The sequence below is a fragment of the Sphaerodactylus townsendi genome, linkage group LG03 (genome assembly GCF_021028975.2).
Source record: "Sphaerodactylus townsendi isolate TG3544 linkage group LG03, MPM_Stown_v2.3, whole genome shotgun sequence".
In the NCBI taxonomy this organism is placed as follows: Eukaryota; Metazoa; Chordata; class Lepidosauria; order Squamata; family Sphaerodactylidae; genus Sphaerodactylus; species Sphaerodactylus townsendi.
The window spans coordinates 152,725,155-152,736,890 of record NC_059427.1 but is presented as its reverse complement, the minus strand read 5'-3'; the positions used below and the strand labels follow the sequence as shown (position 1 = coordinate 152,736,890).

Below are 11,736 nucleotides of genomic sequence, written 5' to 3'. Positions count from 1 at the left end.
GCTGGGAGGGGCTGATGGGAATTGTAGTCCATAACATCTGGAGTGCCAAAGGTTCGCCACCACGGGCATAACCCCTTCCGCACATGCCGAATAATGCACTTTGCAGCTGGATTTCACTATGCGAAATAGCAAAATCCACTTGCAAACGATTTGTGAAAGTGGACTGAAAGTGCATTATTTGGCATGTGCGAAAGGGGCCTCAGAGGCAGCTCCGTGTGTTTGAACCGGGCACTTTGAAATACACATTTTCTCCTCCCAGAACTCAAAAGGCGTGCTGCTTAACAAGAATCCAGAAAGCTCAATTCAGATGGATCTGGGGGCCCAAAATGCGCTGGAAACCTCAAAAGAATTCCTTTTCAGGGGCGGACTGCTTGTCTGTTCTGTGTTTTATTTTTGCTGGGCGGTACAGTGGTCTTAACAGGCACAGCTCCTGTGCCCACAACAATTATCTCAGTACTTTTCTGCCAATGAGGTATATAGTTGTTCAAGAGCTGGGCCCCCACCTGTTCTGTTCAGCATGGCCATGCTAAACATGGCTTCCTGGTAGGCTAATTCAACATCTTCTTTGGAGACCACCAGCTTAATTTTGTTCCACTTCTCCGGCTGTAACAGAACAAAAGCTTTTAAGAAAAGGGGGTGGGGCACATTCATCATTCACTTCTATTATCATCATCTTGTGTCAGATCAGAATAGAAAACCCTCAACTACAACATGGGCTTCAAAGAAAACTGTACTGCACTGTAACCTCCCTGCGCTTTCCCGTCGACTTCCCACTCACATCACGCAGGAGCCCTGGCTTTTCAGGGTGACATCATTCCACACCTGCCTTGAGCCTCATCTCACAGCACTCTCTTGAGAGGGCCTTTCCCGTCTTCAAAATCGGCCCTTGCGTGTGTTCTTTGTAATCTGCGAGAACAGGAAGCTTTTCCCATAGATGTGCACTTACGTTATCCAGCCACTGGTGAGCATTCACAGCCACCTGCGTTCCCAGAGGCTTCGTGAGGACAAGGACATCCCCTGGAACGGCACTGTCTGGCCTGGAATCAAGGAAACAGATCCGAAGCTCAACACCAAACACAGATGAGTCAATGTATTGCTGAAGGTTTTCACAGCGAGATTCAACTGGTTGAGGTGGGTTTTCTGGGTTGCGTGGCCGTGGTCTGGTGGATCTTGTTCTTAACGTTTCGCCTGCATCTGGGGCTGGCATCTTCAGAGGTGTATCGCAGAGGGAAGTCTGTTACACACTGAATCACTCCCTGGACTGGAACGAACCCCCCCCCCCCCCCCCGGCAATACTATACTATCAACCACACCTTTGCATAGAAAGTTCCAACCAAACACTTACTGATTGGTTCCCCACCTGGGGACATGACAATTTATACCCCAGTAAAATATTCCCTTCTCACTGGACACAGTGTGTGACAGACTTCTCTCTGTGATACACCTCTGAAGATGCCAGCCACAGATGCAGGCGAAACATTAGGAACAAAATCCACCAGACCACAGCCACACAGCCCAGAAAACCCACCACAACCAACAGATTAATCAGTCTCCCAACCAGGCAGTTTCAGAGCTGTTCTTGCATTTGGTACCCTCCAAACATTCGGAGCCACTGCAGAAGTAGGAGAGTTGGTTCTTGTAACTTGCTTTTCTGTACTGAAAGGAGTCTCAAACTGGCTGACAACCACATTCCCTATCCACCCAAAAAGTACCTTGTGAGGTAGCTAGGGCTGAGAGTTCTGAGAGAACTGTGACTAGCCCAAGGACAGCCAAAAGGCTGCGGGAAACAAATCCAGTTCTCCAGATTAGAGTCCACTGCTCTTGACTGCTACGCCATTTAGTAATTTAGTAACAGCCTTGAAATTATATTGCATTTAAGTGTTCTAATTTGGCTTGGAACAGAGATCACGATTCACCAGCACCCATGGTTGCTCTGCATCTTGAAGGAATTCCAGAAGCAACCTTTATCTCAGCACCTTTCCTCTAGTAAGTTAATTATTAGCAAAGGAGGACAGAATAGCATTTCATTGTTTATTTAAAATGTTTACAGTTGGTTTTCTCCCCTGCAGAACTGAAGGGAGCTTACAATATGAATAAAAACAATTCTCACACACACAATAAAAACCAACATGAATAAAACACCACTTATAAAAACGCATCACAGGCCACAATCTACAAAACCCAATTAAGACTGCCAAGAAATGAAAAGTAAAGCAGTCCAATGCAGGCCTAAATAAAATGGTCTTCAACTGTCCCTTGAAGATCAACAGTGGGGACACCAGGTGCACCTCCCGGGGGACGCTGTTTCACAATTGCAACCAAAAAGGCTCTTTCTGGTATGCCTACACTACAGTCAAGAGAGGGTCTCTCCCTGCAATCTGAATTCCAAGGCAGGAATGTAGGGGAGAAGATGGTCCTTCAGCTATCCCAATCCCAAGCCATGTTTTAAGCATGAATTTCTGCACATGTGTGGAATCCTGTTGCCAAATCAACTCCCCACCCATGCTAATAAGATCCTGATACTCACACGATGAACTCATTGGGCTGACACACCACCGTGGCCACTCCCCCGACAATGATCCAAGGATTCAAGACAGTCTGTCCGCCGGTTACCGAGGTGCCGCCGTCTTCCGCTGCGTCCCGGAACCCCTTGATTATCAGTGGCATGATTTTATCTCGCTCCTGAGTGAAGGGCACAACAACGGGTTCGCGAAACTGCTATGATTCTCAGCCTCTCCTGCAGAAAGTGGGAAGCTGGGTCTCGCACATTACCGGCAATATCCTGCCTGCGTATTTCACAGCAAGCCCAGAACTACAAGTTATGCTCAGCCACAGGTTCTCAGTTTAGACAACATACATGGTTTGTAACATGGCTTAAGAGAGAAACCAAGGCTTAGTGGTCAATCAAATGCCTGGCATGCAGAAGACCCCAGGTTCAATCCCAGGCATATCCAGTTAAAAGCACCAGGTAACTGGTTGTGCGAAAGAGGCACATGCGATCCTGGATAGCATTCTGAGTAGTAGAAGAAGAGTTTAAATTTATATCCCCCCTTTCTCTACTGTAAGGAGACTCTAAAGGGGCTTACAAGCTCCTTTCCCTTCCCGCCGCACCCAACAAACACCCTGTGAAGTGGGTGGGGCTGAGAGAGCTCCGAAAAACTGTGACTAGCCCAAGGTCATCCAGCTGGCATGTGTTGGAATGCACAAGCTAATCTGGTTCACCAGATAAGCCTCCACAGTTCAAGTGGCAGAGCAGGGAAACAAACCTGGTTCTCCAGATTAGAGTGCACCTGCTCTTAACCACTACACTACGCTGGCTCTAGACAGTATTTGATAAAGCAAGGGTATGGTTCGGTAAAGGCAGCTCCCATGTACAAAAGATGGGCATACATATTCTGAAAAATGGTCCTTAGTGGATTTTTGGAAGGCATTGTTTGAGCTATGCGAACTCTGTAACTTAATCTGCCTCTGGAGGTCATTGTACCTAGCGAGTTGGACACAGGCAGTTAACTAAAGCACACATGCAGTTCAAGGCCAGGGCTTGCCCAATAGTTTGAAAATTCAAACCAGTTATTTGGAACAATGTCACAATTACGCTGGCTGTGGAGTTATGTTTGGGGAAGATAAAACCGACCAACCAGAGGGAAGCTATCTCAGACCACCTATATTATTTTAAAGGACATGATGAGCTTTAACAGCCCATCTTTGCCGTAGTTTCGATAGAGACGGGGACACCAATAGCATGTACAAAATGCTTATTCCCCAACACTGTCAAGAGAAGAGTTTTGTCTAGAAGTAAAACCATCCAAGGTGCTACTCACCTCTTCAGTCATTTTCTGGCTCACACTCAGCAACATCAGCATATTGTCACACTCCGTGATGCCCATGGCGTAAAGGTCGCTCAGCACATTGGCACAGGCAATGCGGCCCTAGATCAGACACACATACAGCAATAGGCACCGGATCAGAAGGAAAACAACACGCAAGGCCTTTGTGAGCCTTGCATTACAAAGCTGCCTCTTGTTGCCCAATTGGGTCCCATTCCCACTGCTCACCATCATATAGGGATCCTCCACCAGTGGATAAAAGAAGTCTGTGGTCTGCACAAGGGAGAGGCCCCCGTGCCTCAAGGGGATGACACAAGAGTCCATTCCAATGCCTGTGGAGAAGAGGAACTGCATGTTTCTCACTTTTATTTAATGCAGTTATACCCTGAGAGCCAGCGTGGTGTAGTGGTTAAGAGCAGGTGGATTCTAATCTGGAGAACCGGGTTTGATTTCCCACTCCTCCACCTGAGTGGCAGAAGCTTATCTGGTGAACCAGAAGTGTTCCCACACTCCTACATTCCTGCTGGGTGACCTTGAGCCCGACACAGTTCTCTCTGAACTCTCTCAGGCTCACAAGGTGTCTGTTGTGGGGAGAGGAAGGGAAAGGAGTATGTAAGCCACCTTGAGTCTCCTTACAGGAGAGAAAGGTGGGGTGTAAATCGAAACTCTTCTTCTCTTTCTCCCCAGTGGAGACGCAAAGTGGCTTATGTCATTCTTTTCTCCTCTATTTTACCCTCATAACAGCCCTCTTAGGTGGGTTAGACTGAGAACATGTGATTGGCCCAGGTTTGCCCAGCAAACCTCCGCGACACGAAAGTGGATCTGAATCTGGGTCTACCAGATATCAGTCTAGCACTTAACCACTACACCACAGTGGCTATAGCATTCCACTTCAAGTGCTTGGCCTATCAGCTCAGGCATGACCTACAAGTGCCACAGCAGCAGAATAAGGCAACAGCTCTCATCTTTAAGCAACTGAATTTATACAACACTTTATAGAGTTTTACATAATTATAATAGCTGTTGCATTGACTATATAGTCAAAAGGATCAGTATTATCTACACACACATATTTTTACCTATGGGAAACAGCTTTTCACACACACACACACACACACACACACACACACACACACACACACACACACACACCTCTACACACCTCTACACACCTCTACACACCTCTGCAGGCAGGGAAAGCAGGGCTGGACAGCATAAAAGGAGGTAGACCTTCAAACACCCTTGGCCCAAGCTGTATTGTCTTATCCTTTCCCTACAATCTTGTTCAGTAGGTTACACTGAGAAATGATAACATTCATGGCACATTTCGGACACTACATCAATTCACTTTTAAATACACCCACCCACAAATCTAGCAACTTAAGCAGAGTGGGTTAGGGGTACACATTTAGGCTCCCCAGGTGACCATGGGAGGATTACACATTGTCAGCCTAGCCTTCCTCATTAGAACAACAACACAAGTCACTCTGGGTCCCCGGAGGAAAGTGAGCTAGAACTATCCAGAAACATTTTTGTAAAATGAACCTGCCTTATCTTACTGGTCCATTTAGTCTAGTTAGTACATTTGGCAATAGCTCACTCCTGAAGAGAAAGGCAAGATGGAAATGACATAAACAGGTCCTGATCAGCTGTTCTTCTATGGGACAGGAACTTCTGGGTCCTGCTAAAACTAAGGACAGCAATGGCCCAAAGAATGCATGATTGCCCACTGGGAATAATAGCAAGTGTGCCTTGCATTATTCTCCGTGGGCAAGCATGCCTGGCATTACCCTCTACAGGCAAGTGTGTCTGGCATTATTCCCCATGGGCATGCGTGCCTTGCAGGTGTGCCTTGCATTATTCCCCATGGGCAAGTGTGCCTTGCATTATTCCCCATAGGCATGCGTGCCTTGCATTATTATGCTATCAGTCACAGACCAGGAAAGGGATTTGGGCGTCTTAGTTGATAGTTCCATGGGAATGTAACTCTATGCTGGGGATAATTAGGAAAGGAACTGATAATAAAACAGCAAAGATTGTCATGCCCTTATATAAAGCAGTGGTGCAACCACACTTGGAGTACTGTGTCCAGTTCTGGTCGCCACATCTCAAAAAGGATATCGAAGAGATAGAAAAAGTGCAGAGAAGGGCAACGAGGATGATTGAGGGACTGGAGCACCTTCCTTATGAGGAGAGGCTGCAGCGTTTGGGACTCTTTAGTTTGGAGAGGAGACGGCTGAGGGGGGATATGATTGAAGTCTATAGAATTATGCATGGGGTAGAAAATGTTGACAGAGATAAATTTTTCTCTCTTTCTCACAATACTAGAACCAGGGGGCATTAATTGAAAATGCTGGGGGGAAGAATTAGGACTAATAAAAGGAAACACTTCTTCACACAACATGTGACTGGTGTTTGGAATATGCTGCCACAGGAGGTGGTAATGGCCACTCACCTGGATAGCTTTAAAAGGGGCTTGGACAGATTTATGGAGAAGTCGATTTATGGCTACCAATCTTGATCTTCCTTGATCTCAGATTGCAAATGCCTTAGCAGACCAGGTGCTCGGGAGCTACAACAGCAGCAGAAGGCCATTGCTTTAACCTCCTGCCTGTGAGCTCCCAAAGGCACCTGGTGGGCCACTGCGAGTAGCAGAGAGCTGGACTAGATGTACTCTGGTCTGATCCAGCAGGCTCTTTCTTATGTTTCTTATTCCCCATGGGGAAGTATGCCTGGGATTACCTTCTATTGGCAAGCATGCCTTGCATTATTCCCCATGGGGAAGTATGCCTGGGATTATCTTTTATGGGCAAGCATGCCTTGCATTATTCCCCATAGGCATGCGTGCCTTGCATTATTCCCCATGGGGAAGTATGCCTGGGATTATCTTCTATGGGCAAGCATGCCTTGCATTATTCCCCATGGGGAAGTATGCCTGGGATTATCTTCTATGGGCAAGCGTGCCTTGCATTATTCCCCATAGGCATGCGTGCCTTGCATTATTCCCCATGGGGAAGTATGCCTGGGATTATCTTCTATGGGCAAGTGTGCCTTGCATTATTCCCCATAGGCATGCGTGCCTTGCATTATTCCCCATGGGGAAGTATGCCTGGGATTATCTTCTATGGGCAAGCATGCCTTGCATTATTCCCCATGGGGAAGTATGCCTGGGATTATCTTCTATGGGCAAGTGTGCCTTGCATTATTCCCCAAGGGCAAGAGTGCCTGGCATTACCCTCTATGGGCAAGCACGCCTGGCATTATTCCCCATAGGCATGCGTGCCTTGCATTATTCCCCATGGGGAAGTATGCCTGGGATTATCTTCTATGGGCAAGCATGCCTTGCATTATTCCCCATAGGCATGCGTGCCTTGCATTATTCCCCATGGGGAAGTATGCCTGGGATTATCTTCTATGGGCAAGCGTGCCTTGCATTATTCCCCATAGGCATGCGTGCCTTGCATTATTCCCCATGGGGAAGTATGCCTGGGATTATCTTCTATGGGCAAGCATGCCTTGCATTATTCCCCATGGGGAAGTATGCCTGGGATTATCTTCTATGGGCAAGCGTGCCTTGCATTATTCCCCATAGGCATGCGTGCCTTGCATTATTCCCCATGGGGAAGTATGCCTGGGATTATCTTCTATGGGCAAGTGTGCCTTGCATTATTCCCCATAGGCATGCGTGCCTTGCATTATTCCCCATGGGGAAGTATGCCTGGGATTATCTTCTATGGGCAAGCGTGCCTTGCATTATTCCCCATAGGCATGCGTGCCTTGCATTATTCCCCATGGGGAAGTATGCCTGGGATTATCTTCTATGGGCAAGCGTGCCTTGCATTATTCCCCATAGGCATGCGTGCCTTGCATTATTCCCCATGGGGAAGTATGCCTGGGATTATCTTCTATGGGCAAGCGTGCCTTGCATTATTCCCCATAGGCATGCGTGCCTTGCATTATTCCCCATGGGGAAGTATGCCTGGGATTATCTTCTATGGGCAAGCATGCCTTGCATTATTCCCCATGGGGAAGTATGCCTGGGATTATCTTCTATGGGCAAGTGTGCCTTGCATTATTCCCCATAGGCATGCGTGCCTTGCATTATTCCCCATGGGGAAGTATGCCTGGGATTATCTTCTATGGGCAAGCGTGCCTTGCATTATTCCCCATAGGCATGCGTGCCTTGCATTATTCCCCATGGGGAAGTATGCCTGGGATTATCTTCTATGGGCAAGCGTGCCTTGCACTATTCCCCATAGGCATGCGTGCCTTGCATTATTCCCCATGGGGAAGTATGCCTGGGATTATCTTCTATGGGCAAGCATGCCTTGCATTATTCCCCATGGGGAAGTATGCCTGGGATTATCTTCTATGGGCAAGTGTGCCTTGCATTATTCCCCATAGGCATGCGTGCCTTGCATTATTCCCCATGGGGAAGTATGCCTGGGATTATCTTCTATGGGCAAGCGTGCCTTGCATTATTCCCCATAGGCATGCGTGCCTTGCATTATTCCCCATGGGGAAGTATGCCTGGGATTATCTTCTATGGGCAAGCATGCCTTGCATTATTCCCCATGGGGAAGTATGCCTGGGATTATCTTCTATGGGCAAGCGTGCCTTGCATTATTCCCCATGGGGAAGTATGCCTGGGATTATCTTCTATGGGCAAGTGTGCCTTGCATTATTCCCCAAGGGCAAGAGTGCCTGGCATTACCCTCTATGGGCAAGCACGCCTGGCATTATTCCCCATGGGCAATCACTGTCCTTAGTTTTAGCACATCCTGGGAATCGTCTCCTCCTTCAACGGGGTCGGAGAGCGCAAGCGCAGAAACGGCCAGACCCCCTCGCAGACTTCCCCAGAGTCCCAAAGACACCCCCCCCCCCGCCCGCCACCAATTCTCACCGACGGTGGGCGCTGGGGGCCCGGCCGCCTCCGCCTCCCCGGCCGGCCCCGCGCGGGGCAACGTGAGTCCCTCCAGGAGCCTGAGCAGCGTCTCCTGAGGGACTTTGCAGCCTCAGCCCCGCAGCTCCCCGAAGCCGGTGAGCCTCCAGCCCGGGCTGAGGCCCAGCGCCTCGGGCTCGAAGGGCCTGTAGCCGGGCGGCCCGGGCGGCATCGGGGCGGGGCTGGCGGCGGCACTCGCCAAGGCCGGGAGAGCGGCGGTCGGGGAACCCGCCAGCGCCGCCATGATGGCTTCTGGTCTCGCCGCGAGAGTCGGCCGGCAACGCTCGCGAGAGTTCGCGGAGGACGCCGGACGAGGTCGGTTCACGCATCAACCTCTGCGAGATCTCGCGAGAGTTTGCGGAGAGGCCCGGAAAAAAGCCGTCGACTTCAGCGCCAAGGTCTCGCGAGAGGTAGGGTGGGTAGAAGCCAACCTGGACTTTTTTTTTTTTTAATTGACCGACAACCGATCGGGTTGGAGGCGGGACTTCTGAGTTAGGTTTTGGCGCCATTTTTCCCCCCTCTCCTCCACGTTGTAAAATTGAAAACTGCTCATAGGGAAGAAATATTTTTTAAAAATGTGGCTTTCCTGTGACTGGACAATAGGAAGCGTCAGCAGAAGCTGTGCAATTAAAAAGAAGAAGAAGAAGAAGAAGAGTTTGGATTTATATCCCCCCTTTCTCTCCTGTAAGGAGACTCAAAGGGGCTGACAATCTCCTTGCCCTTCCCCCCCTCACAACAAACACCCTGTGAGGTGGGTGGGGCTGAGAGAGCTCCGAGAAGCTGTGACTAGCCCCAGGTCACCCAGCTGGCGTGTGTGGGAGTGCCCAGGCTAATCTGAATTCCCCAGATAAGAAGAAGAAGAAGAGTTTGGATTTATATCCCCCCTTTCTCTCCTGCAGGAGACTCAAAGGGGCTGACAATCTCCTTGCCCTTCCCCCCTCACAACAAACACCCTGTGAGGTGGGTGGGGCTGAGAGAGCTCCGAGAAGCTGTGACTAGCCCCAGGTCACCCAGCTGGCATGTGTGGGAGTGTACAGGCTAATCTGAATTCCCCAGATCAGCCTCCACAGCTCAGGCGGCAGAGCTGGGAATCAAACCCGGTTCCTCCAGATTAGATACACGAGCTCTTAACCTCCTACGCCACTGCTGCTCCTAAAAAAAATTGTTATTTAGTCAGCAGCAGTCTCAGTATATGACTGAAAATGTGAGCAGTACCCCAGAGCTAGAAACTGCTCACATAAGAATTAAAGATTTGGTATATGACCTCCATGCACCCAGAAACAGGGATGTCACGTAGACCCCAGGTCACATTCCTTTGCTAACAGCTTTAGATGCTATATCTACATATATCTGGCAGATACATATATCCTTTGCTAACAGCTTTAGATGCTATATCTACATATATCCGGGCTTGGACAGATTTATGGAGGAGAAGTCGATCTATGGCTACCAATCTTGATCCTCTTTGATCTGAGATTGCAAATGCCTGAGCAGACCAGGTGATCGGGAGCAACAGCCGCAGCAGAAGGCCATTGCTTTCACCTCCTGCCTGTGAGCTCCCAATGGCACCTGGTGGGCCACTGCGAGTAGCAGACTTAAGCAGAGTGCTGTGAGTAGCAGAGTGCTGCGAGTAGCAGAGTGCTGGACTAGATGGACTCTGGTCTGATCCAGCAGGCTAGTTCTTATGTTCTTATGACTTGTTCCATGGCTGATAGACACGTTCTGCAGAGTCTTCAGCAGCCAACAATATCTATGGAGGCCAGGTTCGATTTCGGAAGGTAACGATCAATGAGTTAACCTGTATAACTTCCCCTCTGGCTCACCCCCTCACATTACTGAGTACAATATGCTTGAAGACTGCCGGAAAGGAGGAGCTCACCCCCTCCTGAGACAGGCCGATCCAGTACTCTTACTGTAAAAAAATATTTTTTCCTAATATCCAGTTGGAAACTTTTTCCCGGCAATGAATACCATTATTGGAAGTCCGACCTCCTGCTGCCAGCAGGAACAGCTCCCTGCCCTCCTCTTATGTGACAGCTCTTCCAATACTACCTGTTTCCCCGAAAATAAGACCTGCCCCAAAAATAAGCCCTAGCATGATTTTTCGGGATTTTTGGAGGATGCTTGAAATATAAGCCCTACTCCAAAAATTAGCCCTAGTTTCAGATTCCCCGTCGCAGCTGATCTGGTCACATGGACTCTGGTCTGATCCATCTGGCTTGTTCTTATGTTCTAGACCCTGAGAAGCCCCCTTTGTTTAAACAGATATATTTACCCACAGCAGCGAGGGAGATAACAGCTCTCGAATATCCTGTGTTCCTGTAAACAACCCAGATGTCTGACACCTCTTACCCACTCCATGGAACATAATGGCCTTATCACTTGTATGCAGTGTACCATAAACATGCTGATATCAATGCAGGAATGTAGCAATCAGGATGTAGATGAGTTGACCATCTCACACTTACAGTCTACGTTGTTTAAATACATCCTGGATGTCTGAGAACCTCTGAAGATGTTTGACGAGTGATAATTTGTTGCAACCCTAAATCTCTTTTGAAATGTATGGCTTATTCCGCATGGGCCAAAAACAGCGGTGTAAAAATAGTGTGAAAACAGTATAAACCCTTTTACACCATTTTAAACCCTTTTACACCATTTTCACGCCGTGTTCACACTGCTGTTTTTGGCCCATGTGGAATCAGCCGTATATGATGCTCGCTTTGATGTACTGTGCTGAAACCTCTTATAAGCTCCAGTTTGGGGCCAGTTGAGTTGCGGCTCTCCTGGTGCTAACAAGTCCTATGCTGGTGAATAAAACTTTTTATTCTTTAACCTAACGGCTGTGGCTTATTAGCTGGAAGTCTGCCTCTCCATAATTGATACAATGCATCAAAACAGAATACCTAACGAGAAACTCCGTAACTCTTAACAATATCTAATATCAGGTTATCATAAGGTGAAAGC

At 48.4% G+C, this 11,736-nt stretch overlaps 1 protein-coding gene across 1 annotated transcript; it reads right to left on the bottom strand.

The window, feature by feature from the left end:
- Positions 1–435: 435 nt before the first annotated feature.
- Positions 436–9,051, bottom strand: LOC125428497 (selenide, water dikinase 2-like). Its single transcript, XM_048488661.1, has 6 exons — positions 8,731–9,051; positions 4,056–4,159; positions 3,822–3,929; positions 2,528–2,682; positions 947–1,037; positions 436–603 (listed from the first exon to the last, which is right to left on the bottom strand). Exons 1-6 carry the CDS (start codon positions 9,011–9,013, stop codon positions 451–453), a joined length of 894 nt encoding a protein of 297 aa, XP_048344618.1. The 5' UTR covers positions 9,014–9,051; the 3' UTR covers positions 436–450.
- Between the last annotated feature and the right edge of the window lie 2,685 nt (positions 9,052–11,736).